General features: G+C 37.4%; 1 protein-coding gene across 1 annotated transcript in view; it reads left to right on the top strand.

Moving 5' to 3' along the window:
• The first annotated feature begins 207 nt into the window (after positions 1-207).
• Positions 208-24,915, top strand: part of LOC126452435 (protein dopey-1 homolog) — a 47,296-nt gene continuing 22,588 nt past the window's right edge. The window contains exons 1-7 of the mRNA XM_050091066.1: positions 208-317; positions 13,592-13,682; positions 16,715-16,901; positions 17,418-17,583; positions 20,010-20,199; positions 20,724-20,899; positions 23,751-23,901. Of these exons, the coding sequence (XP_049947023.1) occupies positions 208-317; positions 13,592-13,682; positions 16,715-16,901; positions 17,418-17,583; positions 20,010-20,199; positions 20,724-20,899; positions 23,751-23,901 (1,071 nt within the window). The remainder of the gene's footprint in view (positions 318-13,591; positions 13,683-16,714; positions 16,902-17,417; positions 17,584-20,009; positions 20,200-20,723; positions 20,900-23,750; positions 23,902-24,915) is intronic.

Raw genomic sequence — 24,915 nt, 5'->3', positions numbered from 1 at the left:
ATTTTGCTTGCAAATAGTTTACTCTCTTACATAAATTTGTTTATAAAAATGGTAGGCATAAAAGATGATGACTTACTCCAGAGTGTAACATTCCTTTCAAATTTGCTGCAGATTCTTCCATCTTAAATCTCATTATTTCAGTATATAAGTGTATTTCTCTTGACATTTCATTTTGATATTTTTTTTTTTTTTTTTTAAATAAGTCCAATGGCGCAATTAAACACGGAACTTTTTTCAGCTGACACAACAAAATTATTCAGGATGGGTTCTATTGCTATGGAAGAATATGAACTGATGAAGGACTCAAAGTACAGAGTGTAAGTATTAGGAACACAGTAAGAAAATATTTATATTGTAGTCTTTAAGGGAAAAAATGTTATTACTGTTACTATGAGTGTGTTTGTTTGGTTATTTGCGTGTTCCATTGAGCATAATAGTGACCTCTGACTGTGATGCACATAGTCAGTTTACAATTATAGTTCACTTTCACATTGAAAAAAATGACAAAGTGTGAATCATTTACATGATATACATATCTACATCTACAATCCATACTTTGCAAACCTCTATGAAGTGCATGACAGAAGGTAATCTCCTTTGTATTAGTTATTAGGACCTATTCCCATTCCATTCATGTATGGAGCATGGGAAGAATGTTTAAATGCCTCTGTGTGTGCTGTAATTACTTTATTATTGTCTTCATGGGCCTCACATGAGCGATACTTAGGAGATTTTAGTATATTCCTAGCATCACTGAAAGCCAGTTCTTCCAACTTCGTAAGGAGGCCTTCTCAGGATAATTTCTGCCTGTCTTCAGTTGGCCACCAGTTCATTTTCTTCAGCATCTCTGTGACACTCTCCTTTATCGGTCAAACAAACTTGTGCCCTTTCATGCAGCGCTTTTCTGTATATGTTTAATATCCCCCGTTAGTTCTATTTGGTTGTGGTCCCACACATTTGAACAATATTCTGGGATGGGCCATACATGTGATATGTAAACAATCTTGTTTGTAAACTTACTGCATTTCCATAGTATTCTGCTGATAAACTAAAATCTGCCACGTGCTTTAGTTTTCAACCGCCTGCCACCCTGGTTACTGAAGAAGCCCGGAATGATTTTAGATTTATTGCAGTACAAGAGAGACTGCACTCCTGCCACTGTTTTTAATGCAGCATTTTCTGCCATTTCATCTGAGCACCACGACTATGTAGCTGTTTTTACGGATGGGTCGAAACAGGGGGATTCTGTTGGTTGCTCAGTTGTTTTTCCATATCGTGTCCTCAAGGTCCGACTGCCTCAGACTTTTACTGTCTTTGATGCAGAATTGTTTGTGATCTTGCGGGCACTGGAGCACATGAGACATTCTTCCTCTCCTAAATTTCTTGTCTGTTCCGATTCACTCAGTGCCCTTCACTCATTGCAACGTTTGTATGCGGCAGACAAAATTGTCCAGACCATCCAGGATGCCCTCCTCCAACTACAGCGACTGGGGAAAGTTGTAGCTTTCTGCTGGGTTCCGGGGCATGTTGGCATTGCTGGGAATGAAAGGGCAGATCTCGCAGCCAAGGAGGCGTGTCTCGCCCCACAAGTATCTCAGTGTGCTATCCCCTTGCACGCACTCACCTCGCTGTTGAGCTCACGGGTCATGCGTCGGTGGGAGGATGAGTGGCTGGAAGTGACTGACAATAAGCTCCATATAGTCGAGCTTCCTTTCAGCCCCATCGACGGGACGAGGTTCTCCTCACTCGGCTTCGAATAGGCCACAGCCCCATGCCGCATGGCTTCCTTCTCCGGCGAGAGGACCCTCCAATGTGTGGTGCTTGCGGCGTCCAGGTCACTGTGCGCCACGTTTTATTGGATTACGTTTTATTTTCTGACCAGCGGGTCGCGGCTGACTTGCCAGCGGACCTGCCATCTCTTTTAGGCAACACTCGCACGAATGTGGCTAAAGTTTTAAAGTTCTGTGCCCTGTCAAATGTTTTTACAAAGATTTTAGGGAGAGGATTTTAATTTGCTCACTGTGTGACAAGCTCGCCCATATTTTATGTAAGTGGCCAGCCAATAACAATTTCCTGTGACATTCTTGTTGCTATGTTTCCCCTTTCCTTAGGTTTTACTTTCTTAGGTAGCATTTTCCTTCTTTTCCTGCTTTGTTTGAGTGTGTGCTTTAGTTTTCTTAGGTCTGTCCACAATCGTTCCTTTTAATGTGTGTCAGGGCGCTGATGACCTCGATGTTGAGCGCCCATAAGCCCCAACACACCACCACCTTTAGTTATGACAGAGTCTTTTGGTTGTTCCATTTCATATCCATACAAAGTGTTACACCCAGGTGTTTGTATGAATTGACCGGTTCCATCTTTGGCTTGTTGGTGCTGTAGTCATAATAATCTACATTTTCTTTGTTTATCAAAATGCACAATTATACATTTTTGAACATTTAAAGCAACTTGTCAAACTTTGCATAACTTTCGAATCTTATCAAGAACTGGTTGAATAGTCGTGCAGCTTTTTTCAGGCATTACATCATTACAAACAGCTGCCTCGTCTGCAGAAAGACTGAGGTTATTATTAATATTGTCTGCAAGATCATTAATATTCAACATGATAAGCAAGGGTCTCAAAACACTTCCCTGGGCCACACCTAAAATTACTTCTTCATCTGTACTGCATCCTCCCCACCAAAAAATCCTTGATCCAGTCACAAATTACACTTAATACTCCTTCCTACCATAATATTCATTATAAATGCAGATATGATACTGAGTCAAATGCTTTACAGGAATCAAGAAATACTGCACCCACCTGTTTGCCTTGACCCGTGGCTTTCAAGATACCCTGTAAGAAAAGTGCAAGTTGGGTTTTACACAATTGCAGTTTTCAGAATTCTGCTCTAGATATCTCATTACATTTGAGCTCAGAATATGTTCTTAGTTCTATAACAGTTGAATACCAGAGATATTGGACAGTAGTTTTGTGGAACAATTTTGGCACACTGGTTGCAGACAGTTGTGACCAGTGCCTTCTTCTAACTACCGGGCACAGTTTTTTGTTCGTGTTCTCAACAGCAAATTACAGTAAAGGAGGAGCTAACTCAGCTGCAAATTCATTATGGAAACTGAAAGGGATTCCATCAGGCCCTGGAACTTTGTTCAGTTTTAGCAGTTTCAGCTGTTCTCAGCCATCACTGTCACTAATGTCTATATCATTCATTCCTGCAGTGGTGTGAGAATTAAACTGGGGTGATATCCCTAGATTTTGATTTGTAAAGGAAAATTTTAAAACTGAGTTCAACATTTCTGCTTTTGTTTTGCTACCCTCAGTTTCAGTTTGTGTGTCTTATCCATGAGTCTCTAGACACTGACTTTGGTACCAGTAACAGCTTTCACCGACGGCCATAATTTCTTTGGATTTTGTTGGAGATCATTTGATAGTATTCTGCTACAGTAGTCATTAAAGGCTTCAAGCTTTGCCCTCTTGGCAGCAGAACACATTTCATTCAGCATCTCCTTATCTCTAGCCATATGTTACGTTTTATGTGTCTTGTGCAGTAGTCTGTTCCTTTAGAGGCTTCTTTAGAGTGACTGTATGCCTTGGAGAGTTCTTCCCATCGTGAACTGTTCTACAACATACATATCTATCAAGTGCATGGTCAACTATTCTTCTAGACCTGAGCCACAGTTCTACTGCATGCTCCTGTCCAGAACTAAATGTTTGCAGTTCCTTAGTGAAATGTGACATTACTGTCTATTTATCTAGTTTGCTGAAAATGTAAATCCTTCTACTTGTTTTAATTGCCCTTTATACTTTGATAATCTTCATTACTACAATGGCCTTATGAACATTGATACCAGTTGCTATGTAGACATTGTCACAGAGGTGAAATCAGTTTATTGCTATTTGATCCAGTGTATTTATATCATGAGTGGGCTGCTGAAAACGATGTAGTTACTTCTCAGAGAATGCTTTTATTAATGTTGTACAGAACAACTTATCACACTACTTACAACATTTTAATTTTATGAATTGATGTTGGATGATTAAAGTCTCCTCCAGTGATGACAGTACAATTAGGGTGTTTATGCACTAGTAAACATAGGTTGTGTCTGAAGTTTTCAGTTACTTGTGGAGTTGAGTATGGTGGCCAATAGAAGGATCTAATCGTAATTTTATGCATAGTCATAATACTGAGTATTGACCAGAGAATCCCACATGCAGTTTTTATTTCTATCTCAGTGGATTTGAGTTTCTTGTTTACCATGACAAATATACCACCTCCATTTACCATTAGCTCATCCTTCCCATACGTGCTTAAATTTCCCCATATATCTCATTCTTTTAATTTCAGGTTTTATTCGCTTTTTGAACCTAGTATAATGTGAACTCCACAGTTTTTTAGGATTGCTCCAAACTCTGTCACTTTGCTATGAATGCGATGGTAGTTAGTCAGTAGGATTTTAATACTATTGCCTCTAGCGGGCATTTTTTTGGATCTTACACTGACAGTTCCGGGTTTCCTATGACTATCATTATCTGGACTGGATGGCAGTTTGCCTAATGTAAAAAATCCTTCTGTGCACCCCACATGTGATCCTGAAAGTTGCCTAAAGTAAATAATCCTTCAGTGCACCCCACATGTGATCTGAAGTGTAATGCACACTTGTCCCATTTAGGGGTACCCACAGTTCTCAACTTAACGGTGCATGTCTAGGAATTCACAGCATAGTCTTCAATGTCTCTGGTTCAGTCTCTCCACTTGACTGAGAGCAAGAGGGTTATGATCAGTTCTGGGAACAATGCTTCAAATTGAATACTTTGAATCTCTGTGTGTAAGGTTGGCCTTCTGAATCTTCTCTGTCGGTCATCATAAGGGCCCAAGTACGACCTCATAGCTCAGACGATGGGCATTGCTTGTTCCAATGTGACTACAATCGGTAGTTGGTTACATCTTTTCCCTCAACAACTGCTGGAACAGCCTCTCCAACATGCTGATTGAGGCCCGAAGGGATAAATAGTGAGTGTGCACCTGGTGTTTCTTTCCATCCCTTGCTTTCATTTTCGTAAAGTGTACCATTATTTGCCATATGTTTGAAGTGAAGTGCTGACAATTAAAAGAACCTACTCTTTTGCTCAATATTAGAAAACTGTACCAGGTTGTACAGTGCTCATCACTGGTTCAAAAACAATGCATTTACCTGGGTAAGGCATCATCAGATTACCTCATGTGATGTTTTGCTTTTGCTACCTCTTGATACAGAGCACAGCAGGTTTCCCAACAGGTGAATTGAGTCTCATAAATAAAGTGATATTGTGCTGAACTCTCTCTCTCTCTCTCTCTCTCTCTCTCTCTCTCTCTCTCTCTCTCTCTCCAGTAAAGTGTGTTCAGAAAAGAATAAATATACAGTCACCTTTTTCCGTCATAAAGACATGACATCTTACAGAAATGCTTTCTGTTTCTAGGTTCTTCCACTACCGAAATTCATTTACTCAAATGTCGTCTCATGCTTTTTGGCAACACACTCATCATTGTGACATAATACCTGTAGGTACTGCTATTAGACACAATCCATGTAACATACTGAATATACTGTTGATGTCTGGATAAGAACATTAGATGTGCCAACCTGTAGTGGCAGACAGTTGTCTTGTCCAGAAAGGTCTGCATGTTTGTGATACTGTTTAATATGTCACATTGTTACCAAAAATTGCTCACCACCAAAACTTCATTGTAGACCACAGTTGGAGAACCGTCTCCATGACAGTGTGCTGATTGGCCCCTGATGCTGTCTGATTTCGGAGGACTGGGATCCAAACATTTGTGAAGCCACTCATGTTTTTGTTTTATGAGGTTTCCTCAAATCAGTTATGTTGATTGCCATGATATTTTCCTTGGAAAGGTCATTGTTTATTTCTTTTGCCATCCGTATCCTTTGTGAGCTTATGCCTTGTATTTACTAATCTCTTTACCAACAGTTCATTAAACCCATCTCCCTTTTATTTTTGGCCCTTGAAAACAGAGCTAATATATACTTGAGAATGGGTGGTACCAATGTTCTATTTGGGTAACTTCATGTCGTGATAAGTGCACTTCCTACTGGTCTAATTAGACTTAAGTGGAATTAATTTCACTGTCACAGGTTTCATTTATGTATAGTTTTCCAAACACCTTAGGTCAGTGGACTTCCAACATTGTTTCCACTCTTTACTAAGAATGCACAATTAAATATTTTTACTTATTGTTATTGAGTTTATTCCAAACACTGCATTGAGACGCTCTTAGAAGGTCTTCGACTGATTTCAGCACTATTGCCGGCTTTCAACTACGAAGCACTAATGGCTGCAGTCAGAAACAGTAGCCATTTTTGGACGTTTGACAATGAAGTGATGCCATACAGATGTTTACAAAATTGCATCACGTTATTAGTTGAGGTAGTCCCTCGAAGCTATCATGCCCAGCCCACTGCAAATGTCAGGGATCAACTTTTCTGACTCAACTTTGGAAGGCAGAATGGCTGGCCTGTACTTACTTTCAGGAGGTGAAGCATGGGTACTACTTGTTTCATAACAGTTTCTACAAATGTGATGCCTTTTTGATGTCACACACAATATCAATGAGTGCTTGATAGGCTGTCGACTTTAGTTAGCATTCGATACGAACATCTCACAAGATTTCATGCGGGCATACCAGAGATGATAAAAAAAAACTTGGAGTGTTTTATTATAATTATTGCTGTAATAAAATGTCACATAATGATTTATCGGCAACTTATGCCTTCATATAAGAGTGCTCTCTTTGGAATGAGTTATTATTGTCAATAATTTAATAATTTACAAATTAAGAACGAAACTAACTTGTTTTGTGATTTGCAGTATGCCATTTCAAAGTAATGGAGCATTGAAAACTTATCACAAACACATCACCATTGTTATTAAATGTCACTTAATAATGCATCAATGATACAAGCCTTCAAGATAGAATATGACGACCAAGACTGGAGTTAAACATCACATGGTGAAGTGCTAGCATAATGAATAACATCACAGTTTCTGGAATCAAAAGTAGTTGATTTGCATCCTGTTACATGCATTTTTTTTTCATGTTAGCGTTGTTAACACATTCTATTATTTCCTTATGAATATAATACAAGTATTTTCTGCAATATTTACATTCGTCTGATCTGAGAATGAGGGATGAAATAAATATTTAGTGATTTCCTAAGATGTGGTCAGGCAGGAACCGCAGAGGACAGTTTAAATTGCTGCAACTAAAAAAAGCTACAATAAACTTCATATTCTTCCTTCTCACAAATATTTGGCTCTTTATTTTTTAATGTGTGCCGCATATCGAATGTGTGGTTAGTCAGGAACCTAAGAGAACACTTTAAATTGCTGTTTATTTTCGAATGTGTGGTGTTTTCTGAGGGTGTGGCTAGACAGGAACCTAAGATACAGCTTTAATTGCTGTGACTGAAATGATTTATATTGTGCCTTTTCACTAATATTTGGCTTTGTATTTCCAAATATGTAGCAATTTCTGAGTGTATGATTAGATTGGAAACTAAGTGTTCAGCTTTGAATGCTGCGACTAAAATGAGCTGCAATAAAATTTGTATTTTTCTTCTCACAAATATATGTCTCTTTATTTCTGAATATGTAGCGACTTCCAAATGTGTGGTTAGGCAGGAACCTAAAATGACAGCTTAAATTGCTGCAAGCGAATCGAGAAGTAATACTCATAAATTATTCTTTGTCACAAAGTTGATAGCCAGTCATGTGGCCGTCGATATTGTGCGTGACATCAAAATGATGTCACAGTTGTTGGAATTATTGTGAAATGAGCATAACCTGCCCAGAGGTGATGGAATGAAATATAAAGATAGAATGAGGAGAAGAGAAATAGAAGTGAAATAAATGGTGTGATTAAGAACTAGGAGGAAAGAGGAAAAAACGGGGAAAACATGTTAATGGAGAATAAATCTAGGAGAGTGGTTGTACGCAAGTATCTGTTGGAGAGGAAGCTTCCACCTCTGAAATTCAGGGAAATTTTAGTGGGTGAGAAGATCTGAATGGCTTGTGTGGTGCTGCAGGCATTCAGGCCACTTGAGTCATTCTATAGAGCGCATTCAGAAATGGGGTACAAGGCAGATAGCTTTTTGTATTAGTAGTTGGGTAATTTGTGAAGGAGTTATATAGTAGTTTTGCAGGGGTGGAAAGTAGTTGTAGTACAGTAAAACTTGCTCAAAACAAAATTGCATGGGACTAAAATAATTTTCCAAATTGGACAAGTTTACGAAAAATTCACCAGGCTACTTAAAATTTGTCAAGTATCATATACAAAATTATAAATTTGTAATTATGCACATATTTAAGTACCTTCAATCCTACACAGTAGATGTTCATTTACTGTATATTGTAAAATAGATTACGAGACTATTACACTAATTGATAAATAATATGGTATTTCTGTATTTTTACTCTACTTTTGTTTATTGTTGTATGTATATACATATTATTTCCATGTATATTTGCTTCACATTTCACATTTTTTGCAACATATCAAGTGGGAAACCAGTTTGAATTTCATGTTCAAAATTGTTTTTCCTACACAATTTTTTGCACTATATGATGGTTTCAGCAGATTGAGAAAATTTGTATGTGCTATAAATTGCATAACATCATTTATTTATGCAGTATCTTCTCAAGGTGTATTAATTTTTTCTAGAGACCTTATTTTGCTCTTATTCTTCCTTTGTTGTTTTACTGATCATCTTCTGTGTTGCGAATTTCTATTAAAGCTCTTGCTAAAGTGAAAGTGAAGTGACGTGGCAGAAAGTCATCACTTAGAATGTAGTCATCTGCATTACATTAAATGTTTTGCATTTTAATTAATCAACAATTGCTGCTGCATTTTCTGAAACTTCAGTGGCCACAGAAGCATCTTGTTCTTGACCTCCAAATCCCCTTATGTTGAACCACTGGGTAACAATTTTGGGCTTCATTTCCCTTACTGCCAATCTAATTCAGTTGACTCCATTCGGGGCAGAAACTGACCGTGGAAGAGAAAATACACTTTCAGCTTCTTCAACACCAAGGAAAGAGACTGCATCAATAATCACCTATAAAGGGACTCGAATGTGTAAATAAACCATGGTCCATGGTTTTGAGAGATTGGTTGAACCTGGCGGGAACCAAGCCAATTTCACAGTATTTGATAATATGAATTTTGGCTGGTAGGTTGGATTGTCTAGGAAAAGAAGAACCCGGTAATTTCCGTTTTTCATTTTGGCATTGAAAGAGCCCAGCCATGATTTTGAAACAATGCGGTTTTGCTGCCTTTCCAGTCAGCAGTGGCTTCTCCATTTCACCTAACTCAGCAGACAGTGAGACTTCCCATGGGCATTTTTCTGGCAGAGTATTTTTCACCTTGAATTGCTAGAGATTTTGAAGGCATTGCCCTATAAAACAGTCACATTTTATTGGCACTGAACACTTCTTTCGGGTCATAATTTGCAATTAGGTTGTACGATATTGTCTTCCATTCTGTTGCTACATTTTCATTTTAAAATCTCTTGTTTCCCCGCACACTTCCTTCCACACAATGTTCTTCTTACTTTTAAACTGTGAAACCCCATCCTTTTGATGCCTTAACTCCATACTTCCAAGTTCTTTAGAGACTTTCAGAGCCTCAATTTGCTACATGGGCCCAAGCAAAGGTAAGATTTTTGCTCGTGCACTTATGAGCCATTTCCACACTATCTCGTTAATTTCTTCATTTCCCGTCTTCTTCGTCTTTGCCTGTTTGTTTTCATCTGTTAATCCCATATCTTATCCTTGTTTCTAAAAATATCATAAATTTGTGTTTTACCACATTTGAAACACAACATTATCTTGAGCATAGGATGTTTGTCTTTCCCACTCATCCCAACTACCTTAAGCTTTTTGTTAAGTGTTAGCAACACATACTCTTTGTTTGACATCATGTTATTACTTAACTAGTCAACTGAAACTGATAGAAAATAATGCTGGTAGTAGTGCATTTCTTTGGGATGCTTGACCTTACCAGGTAAAACCATTGGTTAATAGACCGCCATCTCTTTCACTGCACAGATTGCAGCAGAGGGAGAGTCTTCGTAGGTGTGAAATAATGTTCCATTGTGCGCTCGGGCATGCCAATAATAATCGAAAGCAAGACACGCCAAAGGACAGAGTGCTCACAAACGAACCATTTCCTTAGATGTACTAACATTGCACATCACTTGTTCATTGTTGTGCAGAGTGGCATGGTCTGATGTCCACACCCGCAGCATCAAGCTGCGAGTAACCTCTTTTCTTGGTTTTGCACCACTTAACAGCATTGGCAAGGTTGTACATTCATTGTGTGAAAAGCAGTGTCCTTGTAGAATCTTGAATAACTACTGTATTTCTAATACAGCAGTACTGTGTAAGCTTTTTTTGACATTACACAATGAATTGTTAATGAAGTCTTAAAATTTGCATGCTGTTTCCGCATTAGGCATGTATAGGTTTATACAAAAATATTAGCATACGAAAGTGTATTGAATGCATCTGGACTGAAATACTTGTACGGTTTGGGCATATTTCCAAATTATACACATTCAGCTTTCATAAAGTTTTACATTATAACCATTTTTGTAGCATTAGATTTTTTTGAAATGCTAGTAAGCCCCAGGAATAAATCTCTATTATATAAAAGGCAATATCCCAAGTGACTGACTCACTCACTGCCTAATCATCGCCCGCCCAAACCACTAAGGATAGAAACCCAGAATTTGCAGATGCTGTTAATCTTGTACTATAGGCATCATTTAAGAAGGGATTGTTTTGAAATTCCATCCCTAAGCAGCTGAAATGTGGGTGAAAGGTTTTTTGAAAATATGTTGCCATTAATGCAGTTTTGAAGCTATACCTACAAAAATTGGTATAACTCACAGGGTAAAAGCCTCTTTTGGAAATAAATCATTATTAAAGAACTACTAAAGCATTTTTAAAGTTACATCTGTGGAGATTGATATTTGACTTCTTGTTTACAAATAAAGAAATATGTGTTTTAGTGTATTTGGAAATGCATCCACTAAGGGAATGAAATATGGTATGAAGTGTTTTATGAAGCTGTTTCATTATGAAAGTATTTTTAAAGCTAAATCTATAAAATATTGAATTTGGCTTCTTGGTTAGAAAAAAAAAATACATGTTTCATTGTTTTTGGAAATTCAATCCGTATGTGAGGGAAATAGGGGCTGAAAGCTTTTATGGAAATATTTCATTATACAAGCATTTTTAAAGCTAAATATAGGAATATTTGTAATTGACTTCTTTGTTAGAAATAAAAAATTGCACATTTCACTGTTTTTGAAAATTCAGCTCCTAGAGGGGTGAAATAGGAGATGAAATGTATGAAAATATTTCATTGTAAAGCATTTTTATAGCTAAATCTTTTAAAATTTGTATTTCGTTTTTCACTTAGATATGGCGTGTTTCTCTGTTTTTGACAGTTCAAACATTAAGGAGGGAAATAGGGCAAGAGTGATTCACTGGCTCATAATCGTCCAGCCCGAATCGCTAAGGATAGAAACTTGAAATTTGGAGAGGGTTTTGATGTTATACTGTAGGAATCGTTTAAGAAGGCACTGTTCGAAATTACTCTCTTAAGGGTGTGAAATAGGGCATGAAAGGTGTTTTGAAAATATGTCACAATTAAGACAATTTTGAAGCTAGAACTACGAAAATTGGTGTTTGGCTTCTCTGCCAGAAATAAAAGAAATTCATGTTTCAGCATTTTTGGCAGTTTAAGCTGTAATGAGGTGAAATAGTGGGTGAATGTTTTCTTTTTTAAATAAATCATTATTAAAGCACTACATTTTTAAAGCAACATCTATGAAAATTGATATTTGACTTTTTGCATGGGGAAAAAATTTAAGAAAACTTTTTTTTTAACCTTCCAAAGGAGTGAAATACAGGATGAAAATTTTTTATGAAATTATTTCGTTATGAAAGCATTTCAAAGCTCAATCTATGAAAATTTGTGTTTGGCTTCTCTGTTAAAAATAAAAAAAGATTTGTGTTTCACTGTTTTTGGAAATACAAACCCCAAGGTGGGGGGGGGGGGGGGGGGAGGGGTAAATTAGGGGATGGAAAATGTTTAAGGAAGTTCATTATATTGAAAAATTTTTTAAGCTAAATGTATGATGATTGTAATTTTTCTTCTTGATTGGGTATAAAGAAATATGTGTTAGCGATAAAAGTTTCTATGGAAATATTACTTCAACAGTGCAAAAGGTATTATTAATAAAATCCTTGGGCTCCAGCTACAAGAATAACTTTTTTGCCAGAAGTACAATCAGAAAGGAAGCTACTTTTGTGGCCTTAATTAGTGTGAAAAGTCGAAAGCCGTAATTATGCTGAATAAATGACTGAATAAAAATAAAAAGCTCTTCTGTGTCGATGCATGTGCTCAGTTAGCTTAGTGATGCTGATTCCTGAACACTAAAAAGCTGTACAATGAAAATGTTAATTGGTAAATGACATGTGGTTTCACATATTATTCTGCTTTTGGTGATGTAAGATTTACCAGTGGATGGGCTGGAGTAAGTCATGGTGGGTGGATACATGGGGCAGCTTTTGTGGTGGGAATGACTGCAGGTACAGAACTCTTGGGGAAGGAACAAGGATTTGGGAATGTCATAATTTTTGACGTGTGTCTTGTTAACTTTCCCTGACATATCCTTCTTATCCCCCTGACGAAGGACCTATTAGTTATGGAAGGGAAGTAGTGTGTCCCTTCTATGTTAAAACATGTCTGTTGGAGATACTAGGTATACATTTCACCTGCTGAAGGTAAGGACTGGCCAGAAATGGTATTTCATAATTGATTAGATGCCGTATTAGATCAGATGCTTCTAAAGCGTGTGAAAGGTTTTGTTTCATTGATAACACACTGAGAAAGTATATTTTCTGTGTGAAGAATTTGTCTTGCAAGTACTTTTGTGACTATTGAATGAAGTTAACCTCAACTTTGGGCAATAGCTTGATCAAGTGTGTATAAAGAGCAGAACATAAGGTCTGAAGTGAACCTCAACTTTGGGCAATAGCATGATCAAGTGTGTATAAAGAGCAGAACATAAGGTCTGAAGTGTGATTCATTTCTGGTACAGTTTTGCAAAGATGTTCTCAACTATAAATTGGCAGACACGCAAAGAAATACAGTGAATACCTCACAAAAACGTGCTTACAAAATTTTAATGAGATAATAACATTGTACACTCATTATAGTGACACCATTGATGTGAGATTAAATTAATTATAACTTATGAATAGTCTTTTATTCCAGATTTGGCTTATTAATGGAACAGAAAAAACCACTTCATACATGGTACAGTAAAAATTGTGATTTGTCATGAACTTTATTGGGATTTGAAAAGTAAATGGGAAAATACAAAAACTTAGTCTTGCTCTATTGCTGCAACATTATTTTTATTTAGTTATGATAATTTTTCTGTTGTCATGTACTAATACCATCATTGTGATAAATTTGATCTACTCTGTATTTATTTATTTACTTTTTTATTTTTGTAGGTATGTTTCTGCTGTTGACAAAGCATTGAAAAACTTTGAATATACTAGTGAGTGGGCAGATCTAATATCTGCTCTTGGGAAACTGAATAAAGTAAGTTAAATTAATAAAGTAGTTTTTCAGTATAATTGCATAGGCTTCCACAGCCAGAATCAGTTGACACAGAAGTTTTCTAAGTAGATCCAGAAGAAACCCATGGCTGAAACATTGGATTCTCGTTATAGTTTTTTTACGTTATGATATATTATGATACTTAGAAAACTTTTATGTCAACTAGTTTTTCAGTGATTCCATAGTTTTGCTGGATGTTTTCCTCTTGATGCAAGGCTACTGGTGTTTTGTGTGTGCTACAGTTTTATTCAAGTGACTCTAATACAGGGAATGTATCCCATGATCAGTTGCATGCCATCTGTTAGAGATATATTTCCTGTTGCAAAAACTTTTCAATTGCATCTACATCTACATGGTTACTCTGCAATTCACACTTAAGTGCCTGGCAGAGGGTTAATCAAACCATTTTCATACTACTTTTCTACCATTCCACTCGTAAATGGCGTGTGGGAAAAAGGAACACCTAAATCTTTCCATTCGAGCTCTGATTTATCTTATTTTATTATGATGATCATGCCTTCCTATGTAGGTGGATGTCAAAAAAATATTTACGCATTTGGAAGAGAAAGTTGGTGATTTAAATTTCGTAAATAAATCTCACTGCAAAGAAAACCGCCTTTGTTTTAGTGACTGGCACCCCAACTCACGTATCATATCAGTGATACTCTCACTCCTATTGCGCAATAACACAAAACGAGCTGCCCGTCTTTGCACTTTTTCGATGTGCTCCGTCAATCCTACCTGGCAATATTCCAGCAGAGTATGGACAAGTGTCTTCGGTACTAAATGTGGCCCTTGCAGTCACTACGTGATTTATGTTTATTTGCTTGTCATGCAGTTTGTAATAAATATGCTGTTTCCCATGGCTTGGCAGTGGTTTTGGTACCATCCTACAATGTGACAGAAACCATAAATGTTTGTTTCTTCATTGTTTACAATCACAAATGAACAGATTCAACACCCTGTGTGCAGAGTTAGTCACATTTCCTCGGATACCTCTCTACTCGCTCACTAGATCAACTCAAACACGAGGCAGGGCTGCAAAGTGTGTGGCTGATGTTTGTCACCAGTTTTGAGAATGACGTCTCCCCCAGCACAGCTTAATCTGCATACTAGTATATGTTTTGTCTATTCAGCCTAAACCTCACAATGTGGCCAAGTAACTGGTGGAGATGGTGAAGGACATGGCCATTATTTTCCTGTATGTTTATCTGTCAACCTCTATAGAACTGTCAGAAAACAAGTTTACAAATTTCTGCACTAGAAGTAAAAAGAAATTTTCAAGTTTGTTTAAGTGTCAGCTCAAAGAATTGATGTCTTCTTGAACTTGACAGGGTGGCAACACTACTCAACATGTAAGAACAAAATCACAACATTCTGTTTCGCATTGGCGGGGCTGCTCAGTCTGCCATTGTGGGGACACAAGGACTATTTTGGTTTGATCCTAAGAGACAGTCTACCATCTAACTTTCATGGTTTTAGAAGATTTACTTCATGCATCTGGATGAATGCAAGTCCTGGGTGACACCTTACACCAATATATCCACATTTAACCCACATTTGTTCAACTTCAGTTATGTCATACAAACTTAAGAACACATGGAAATAATACAAGCAATCGACTCATATGATCATACCAGATGTATGGCATGCAGCAAAAATACTTTTACACACCACTGGAAGATGGAAAAAGGACATAATGATGAATGTACATAAAGTCTGCACTTGTTATTAACGAAAGGACATTCTTCAAAGTCTCATTTTGTGTACACAAACCCTGGATTTTTGCAAACTTGTGAAAAGCTTTTATAGGTTCTCCCAACATTTTGTTGTGTTTTTGCATCATAAATGTCTATAGCATATGGAAATTGCATTAGGCGAACCCATAGACAATAATCTAACAGATTGATGTTGATGTTGCAAGAAGAGATAGACCTGTCCTTCTTTAACTTGCCATCTGTTATTGCATCGTCCAGTGTCTCGCCAGGAAAGTGACTGGAATTTTCTGGTATGCCATCATGAATAAACCAGTGCTTCATCTTATTTCCGTGGGCTTATCTTGCACCAAGTTTGCACCACTGATTTAAATAAAGTTCCTGTGGACAGACCAGTAAGTTATGTGTAGCTGTGTTGAAGGAATAGCCACATCATGTTGTTTGTAGACATGACACCACAGACTTACATATTTAGGAAACACAGGTGGTTAGAGGCAGATGGAAAAGTAAGAGTTGACCAACACATTAAGACAATTACAAGCAGCAGCGGATGAAGATAGGACAGATGTGGAGTTGCATACTACGCAGCTGATGAATCTGGAACAAGATGTGCTGCATAACACTCGGGTAGTATGAGAGTTAACTGTGGAACTGATACATCATGTAAAGAATACCATGGGAGTAGTAAACAATGTCTTAGATAGAACATGAAATCGATAAAACATGATTGAGAAGAGAATGGTTGTAATAAGATTGTTATGCTCAATAGCAGACAGCCTAAGGGTCACAAGAATTGGGGTAGCCGTGTTGCAAGAAGCAGTGCATCACGCAGTACATGGGCAATTAAGTCCCATGTTGGTACCACCGCAACAGTTTTTAGCTGGTTTACTGAAAGTACAACAAAGCTTAGCAACAGAATTATAGCTTCTAGTAGAAGTGATGGAGCAAAGTTTGTCACTATTCTTCCACATGTCAGTGGTTGGAATTACTTGTTGTTGCCAGTCTGCGGTTTATATCCTTTTTACTTCTGTCATCATCAGGTATTATGCTGCCCAAATATCCAAACCTGTCTGCTGCTTTCCGATTCTCATATCATATTCTCATTCTCTTAGAATTACCTGTTAATTGGGCTGTATTCGGGTAACCTTGTTTTACTTTTTTGTGTTGTTAGCTTATAGCCTCCTTTTTCAGTTAATGTCGTCATTTAGTAGCATTGTTTCTGAAATATCACTGTAAGAATGCTGGACTTCTCCATTTATTTCATTCTGTCTCTTTCTTTTTTTTTTTTTTTTTTTTCAGGTGCTGCTGAATTATATGAAATTTCCAGTTATTCCACGCCGTATAAAAATCAGTAAGCGTCTTGCACAGTGTATGCATCCAGCACTGCCTTCAGGTGTTCATTTAAAAGCTCTTGAGACTTACGATATAATATTCAAATGTATGGGAACAAACCGTTTAAGCCATGAACTGTTCATTTATAGTGCTGGTAAGTCTGCAAGTTTTCCTCCAGATTCATCCTGCACTGAATTTGTGATATAACTATTCTGTTTAGATTTTATTATTTATGGACAAAAGCATGTTGTATGTGTTCATAAAATGGTGCACTGAGTGTTGTTCCTCTAAGAAAAGAACAATGTTACAGCAGCAAACATAGTACTTAAATCTAGACAATGTTGGTTGTAAAGTTAGAATAGGAATTAACTTCGTTTCTTTGAGTGGTTTCTTGTATTAGTGTCCTCCAAAATTGCCAATCGTAACTTATATAATGTGGTGATATTTGTTCCTTTCCCACTAGGCTAGGGAATAAAGCCTGCTGTAAAACATTTCTAGTGATGATAGTTACTGCAATTATCAATTTCTCATCTATAATGTCTGGTTCAAAATTTATTTTGTAATCTTATTTTCCAAATTGTAATTATAAGGACATCCAAATTTTTGCAATTACTATTAGGTTAAATATTATAATGAGCCACAAAAAAATTATATGTATCTACAATTTTAGGCTTGTTTCCACTTCTGGGCCATGCTGCCATGAATGTCCGTCCTTCTCTTCTCACTGTATATGAAACACATTTTGTACCTCTGGGAGAGAGACTTAGACCTGGACTTAGTGGTTTCTTGAGTGGTGTTCTACCAGGCTTAGAAGAAGGTTCTGATCATTTTGAAAGGTGAGCTGGCAAGTCAGTTATGTTCAGTGGATGTGGTTTATAGTTGATACTGTTCATGGAAACTGATGACATTTGCAGTGTCTCTATTAAGGTTTACAGACATAAATTGAATAATGCTTCCCCAACAATCGTATGTATTACTTTTAAGGAACTATATGCATTTAATTTTCCGTTAACTGCACAAACATAATATTTATTATATGGAGATGGTATCTGTTCTTTCAGACATGTCCGAAAGAACAGATACCATCTTCATATACAGGGTGGCGCACGAAATGTGTTACCAATTGTTTCTTTCACAATTTACGAAGCACATTAGATACCCTGCTGAGATCTCTACAGCAGTACCAGCAGAGCTTGGAAAAACAAATGAGTTACAAACTGACGTGTAATTCATGATACTGCTGCTAGGAGACTAGTAAGCAGCAATGGCTGACAATGGAAGACTGACGACACAACAATGATTGGCAATTGTGTTACTTTTTCATGAAACGAAAAGCCATGGTGTGACTCAGAGGTGTTTTCGACAACAGTTTAACACACGATGGGTCCCTTGCAAGAAGACCATCCACAGGTTGTATGATAAATTTGTACAGGAAGGAACAGTATTGGAAGCGAAGCGACCTCCGCCTAAGCCTTTTTGTTCGCCAAAGAATATTGAAGCGGTACGAGTAGCTGTACAGAGAAGTCCCGGGAAACCGTGTAGAAAGGTAGCAGTGCAACTGGGAATATCCAGGCGCTCCGTTCAACGCATTCTTAAAAGTGACCTCCATATGTACCCATACAAGATGACCTGTGCACAGAAGCTCACTGAAGAACACAAGCAGCAGGGACTACTGTTTGCTCAGTGGGTGGATGATAGGGAAGAAACTCTCAACAACGTTTGGTTTTCAGACGAGGCACATTTTCATTTAGACGGTGTGGTTAACAAACAAAATGTACGCTTTTGGGCCACTGAAAACCCACAAGTGCTTCATGAACGACAACATTATGCTCCGAGGATTACAGTGTGGGCAGCAATTTCCAGTCACGGACTTATTGGACCCTTTTTCTTTGAAGAAACTATGAACAGCGAGCGTTATTTGAGCATGCTTCACAATAGCTTCATTCCATAGCTTCTTGCTACTGCCTTGCCCTTCAACTCGCAGTGGTTCATGCAAGGTGGAGTAAGGCCACATACTGCAAACACTGTGTTGGAGTTTTTACACGAGCATTTCGACATGCAGATCATTTCACTCAGGTTTCCAGGCCGCTTCAGTGACGGACAGAATTGGCCCCCCAATAGTCCAGACCTTAATCCATGTGACTTTTTTCTTTGGGGATACCTAAAGGAAAAAATTTTCCCGAAACATCCACGTGATTTAATGGAGCTCAGAAGACTTATTCTTCAAGCTCGCAGTGAAATTACGGAAGACATGTGCCGTAGGGTAATCACTAACTTCAGTGTTCGCTTGAAGGAAGTTAGGAAACGAAATGGTGGACATATTGAGCATGTGCTGAGTTAGAACAAATCTCCATGGCTGGCTCTTGATTGTAGTATATGTTCCTTTCAGATTGTATTGACAATAAAGTTTATATACAAAAACAGAATGGTAACACATTTCGTGCGCCACCCTGTAGATAAGGCTTACCGGCCAATGATCTTATTGAGTGCGGATGCACTCGTATTGCTCAAACTCTTATGGGAATCGGTAGGTTGACTGTCACGAGTAATGAGTATAGTGGGCAGGGCCACTACAAATGTATTGTCTGGACAGTAAGTTGGAGATGTGGGTCTCACAAGGAGCTTGCCAGAGATAAGTCCGTGTAGTTGCGCTATCCTCTGTGTCCTTGGTGGCTCGGATGGATAGAGCGTCTGCCACGTAAGTAGAAGATCCCATGTTCGTATTCCAGTTGGGGCACACATTCTCAACTGTTCCCATTGATACTTGTCAATGCTTGTAAGCAGCTAATGGTCTGCATTTCATTGTAATTTCATTATATTTATTATCTGACCACTAATTTCCTTATATAAATGTTGCAGTGTTTTATGCTTTGAATAAATATTTATAAAAAAGTTGTCTCCAAAAGACATATATGATCTAATAAAGATGAGAATGTGGCAGGAGACAGGCATGGAAAAAAATTGAACACAAATATTAACTTTCAAACCAAATGTTCATATTTATTATGCAGGAAAAATTAACAAAATGGTGCTACTCAAGGATCAAGCATTTTTTATTGGTTTAAGGATGTTACAACAGACCATAGTTACTGGAAAAACAGTAGCTAAATGCTAACATCAAATGAATCATGTTTTGTGGATATGGTTTATACCTGAAACTATTAAATAATATGATAAGTAAATCACTGAAATTCAGACATCTGTAATTGTGCAGTGGAGGGTAGTGTAATTCTTCTATTCATAAAGTGTCTGTTTCTTTCAGAACTACCTCATTGTTAGAAAAAGTTTGTGATGGAGTAGGTCCAAACCACTTTTATGGATGTCTGTGGGATTGCATAGCAGCAAACAGTGGTATACGCCTCCCTGCTATATCCTATGTTCTGTCACACTTCAACAAGAGGCTTTCTATGGAAGATCAGTTATTCATCATGGGGACCAATGTTGACATTATGGTAATAAGCACTGTTTATACTTCATTTTGGTTTTTATTGTTTGTAATGATGACACAACAAAGTAAGAAAGCATAAATTATATTCCCATTAAATTTCCTCGTGTCAGACTGCCATTTTGAATAGTGTAATCATGCCACCCCCTGTTTTTCTTGTGTGATGTCTGTGTGATAAAGACTGTGTGGCTACTTATTGATCTTTTACTTCTCCTCCTCCAGACAACAATTAATATCTGAATCACTGCTGTAGTTGATGATAGGGAAAAATTTATACTGCTAATGCATTCTGTTCCTCCTTGTATCTGAACACGATTAATGTGATGGTACTTCATTCCATGACCTACATAGATCATTTCTTAAATATTGTAGTGGACTGTTGCAAGTGAAGTTTCGTTCAGTTAGTAAGTTTATTGGTGTGTAAAAAATTATTATCTAGAAATTTTAAATTTTGTAATTATTCTATAGAAACAAAACCAAAATACAGTAAAAGTTGTTCATCCATGTGATCAGTCTCAACTTTTCTTTAAGGTTAGTGCACTATGTGCATGTATGCAAGACACTAGTGTGCTGGTGCAGCGCAGTGCGCTCGACCTGCTGCTTGTGGGATTTCCCATGCACAATAACCAGTTATTGCGCACTGATGTGGTACGACTTGTAACGGCCTCTCTTACTACCATACTTCGTAGAGATATGTCACTGAACAGGTATGCAGTTTAGAATTGTCACAAGGTGCATAACTTTTTTCTCTTTATATTCTGTCCCTGCTGCCTTCAGATGCTATAAATGTAACTTTGCCTTTCTTCTGTCTATCTGCCAAGATAAGCTATAGTGTCAGTTCTGCCTTGCATGTACCTACATTTCTCTGGAATCCAAACTGATCTTTTCCAAGGCAGGCTTATAGCATGTGAATAATGCACGCAGGTACTTTGCAAATGTGGCATGAAACTGATTGGAAGATGAAGTAAATATTCCTGAATTTTGATCAAGAACAACCGCCAGGATGAGAAACATAGAAATAGATATCCTCGGTGTCACAAAGCAGCTTACATCACTTAATAAAAGTAAGGCTTCTGGCCCAGATTGTATACCAAACAGGTTCCTCTCAGAGTATGCTGATAGAATAGCTCCATATTTAGCCATTATATACAACAGCTCGCTCACAGAAAGATCCGTACCTAAAAACTGGAAAATTGCTTAAGTCACACCAATACCCAAAAAGGGAAGTAGGAGTAATCTGTTGAATTACAGGCCCATATCACTAATGTCGATTTGCAGTAGGGTTTTGGAACATATACTGTATTTGAACATTATGAAGTACCTCAAAGAAAATGATTTATTGACACTCAGTCAGCACGGATTCAGAAAGTATCGTTCTTGCGAAACACATCTAGCTCTTTATACTCATGAAGTAATGAGTGCTATCAACAGGGGATGTCAAATTGATTCCATACTTTTAGATTTCCAGAAGGCTTTTGACACCGTTCCCCACAAGCGTCTTCTAACCAAACTGAGTGCCTATGGAATACTGCCTCAGTTATGCAGCTAATTTCGTAATTTCCTATCAGAAAGGTCACAGTTCATAGTAACATACTGAAGGTCATCAAGTAAAACAGAAATAATATCCAGCATTCCCCAAGGAAGCATTATAGGCCCTCTATAGTTCCTGATCTACGTTAATGACATAGGAGACAATCTCATTAGCTGTCTTAGATTGTCTGCAGATGGTGCTGTCATTTACCATCTCGTAAAGTCATCAGTTGACCAAACTGAATTGTAAAATGATTCAGATAAGATATCTGTATGGTGTGAAAAGTGGCAATTGACCCTGAATAAAGAAAAGTGTGATGTTATTCACATGAGTACTAAAAGAAATCCGCTAAATTTTGATTACGCGATAAGTCACACAAATCTGAAGGCTGTAAATTCAACTAAATACTTAGGGATTACAATTACAAATATCCTAAATTGGAACTTTAATGTAGATGATGTGGGTAGAACCAACCAAAGACTACGATTCATTGGGAGAACATTAAGAAGATGCAACAGGTCTACTAAAGAGACTGCTTACACCACGCTTGTCCACCCTATCCTGGAGTGTTGCTGTGCAGTGTGGGATCCGCATCAGATGGGACTGACAGATGACATTGAAAAAGTCCAAAGAAGGGCAGCTCATTTTGTATTATCGCGAAGTAGGGGAGATAGTGCCAGAGAGATGATACATGAATTGGAGTGGCAATCATTAAAACAAAGGCTTTTTTCGTTGCGACAGGATCTTCTCATGAAATTTCAATCACCAGTTTTCTACTCCGATTGCAAAAACATTCTGTTGGCACCCACCTACATAGGGAGAAATGATCATCATGGTAAAATAAGAGAAATCAGGGCTCGCACAGAAAAATTTAAGCGCTCATTTTTCCCGCGTGCCATTTGAGAGTGGAACAGTAGTGTGAACAGCAGAGTAATAATGTAGATGTAGATGTACATGTAGATATAGATTGTTAATATACTGTCAGCACCACACCTTTGTTTTCTAAGTATGGGCCTCCTATATATTCCTTCCACCTTCAAACAATCCCATCTTTGCTTAGCATGGGCTAACCATCTGAAGTCTTGGTATTCATAAAGCTGAAGCTCTCTTCTCCAAAGATGTCTCTGATTTTCCCATATGTGGCACCTTAATTTCTATAAGTAGTATTTAAGTTTGTCTTTAGAAAAATATTTTTCAAAATTTTTGTAACATTATTTCATGATGTTCTAATTCTTATGTGTCAACAAGAATAAAAACACATGTAGTGGCATAGCTGAAAGCATTTGTTTTTTTCTTTTTACAAAATAAAATCAGTATAGATGACTTTTGTTTCATACATTGTATGCAAAATATAGTGGTTAGTGCAATTTTTGGTGAACTACTGGTATTATGTCTGTCAAAGCACAAAATAACTTGGCCCATATCTGCACATACTGCGTAGTAGCGGAGGGGGCAGTGGCAGTGGTGGGGGTTCTGTTCTGTTTGGCAATGATGTGATTGGCGAGGTGTAGTTTAACAGCTGTTGCCTTTGCACAAGCAGAACTTCTAAGCTATAGCTAGCATGTTTGCAAATGATCACATTAACTTATTACATCATGAAGCCCAATAATGTGACAACTCGGTAGCCTCTGGCTAGAATAATGAGTAATAAAATCAGTGTATGAACAACTGAGACAGCCACTGTTATTGGATGAAGCTTGCAGTTCTGCAAACGACAGCAAACAAATGTGGCCATTCCTTCAGAACAGAGAGGTGAACTTGCTCCACAATCAGGATGAGAATGTGTTTTTGTGCAGGTCCCAAGGTATTTTACATGAAGTATGCCAGGAAATGTCTAGGAGTGAAGTAGAGTAGCAATGGTGTAACAATAGAAAGACTTTGATGGAATTGTTTATATTATGGTTCCCATGTACAATTAAGAATTTTGGAATGCATTTTGTATCAGCTAAGGAGTAAGTCAGTAATAAGTAAGGTCTTCTGTGTTAATAACTTGTGTTTTAAAATATTAATTGAAATACTGTTTTCAGGCGTTTATTTGCTTGGCTACTAGGATCAGAAGTAAATGTATCTTTGCTGAGTTCAGAACATCCTCTTGTTAAGAAATCTCGCAGCATAGAATCTACTTCATCCAATACCTCACCATATTTTGAGATGTATTCCAGAGATCTCTTGATTCAGGTATGCATATAAGATAGGCCTAAATGTGCAATGTTGTATTTTGTAAATTCATTTTATGATATAGAACTGAGCTCCTCATGAATGCTGTGTCATTTTTAGTTAATTTATGGCTCTATAGTAGAAATTTATTAAAGAGCAAGAGCTGACTTAAAATGGTAAATTGACATACAAATCTAATGTTCACCTGAGCTCTGTGCCACTATTTCACATTGATATTGATATCAGTTGCAATGTTGCCCTTCTTAAATGTGTCATGTTATATTATATGTTCAGATTTAGATCTGTTGACATCACGCAGTTCTGAGATGTTGCTCTGTATTCCTGGAACGCATCTGTGCAGCATTGTGGTCTTCGTCACTGCTGCATTTATTTTTGCATTGAAAGCTTAGAATTTTTGAGCACTTCCAAATGTCTATGAAAGAAAGACTTATATTGCATCATAATGTACAATCACTTATTGTATTTCAAGATTTAGTTACAGGGAAACATCAGTCATATATACTGTTGGAGATTGCTTATTTGACTCTGATTCGATGTCACACAGTGCTCCTTACTCGGTGGTGCACCACTCCCACACAGGTACAACAGTAATACTGCTATTGCAGTCCCACCTTGAAAATGTGTGACATCCATCCATCCACCCGTATAAGCATTACATGCGAAACAGATGACAAAAACCCATAAACAGCTTTCCACCATTAACTATTAAACTATTATATGGTATCAACAGTCACAACCATAATTTTTCAGCTAGGTAGACTTGGGGCAACACATCACTTTGCCATAGTTCAGCCACAAAGTGTAAATTACCATGATATTTTTTTGCATTATTTGTTCCAGTGTAACTCACTGTTTCAGTTTTTTAAATGTTAAATTCATATTATACATATCCAAGGTATTTTATTTGTGTCAGTAAGCTATTTTAGGTTATGGGCTAATTGTTAACTATTAATATAGGAGAGAAGAGAAATATTGGTGTTCAAAATAGATGACAGATGTATAAAGATATAATAC

Source organism: Schistocerca serialis, unplaced genomic scaffold (assembly GCF_023864345.2).
Source record: "Schistocerca serialis cubense isolate TAMUIC-IGC-003099 unplaced genomic scaffold, iqSchSeri2.2 HiC_scaffold_850, whole genome shotgun sequence".
Taxonomy (NCBI): Eukaryota; Metazoa; Arthropoda; class Insecta; order Orthoptera; family Acrididae; genus Schistocerca; species Schistocerca serialis.
Note: the sequence above shows the minus strand (reverse complement) of the source record. Positions and strands in the feature narration are given on the sequence as shown.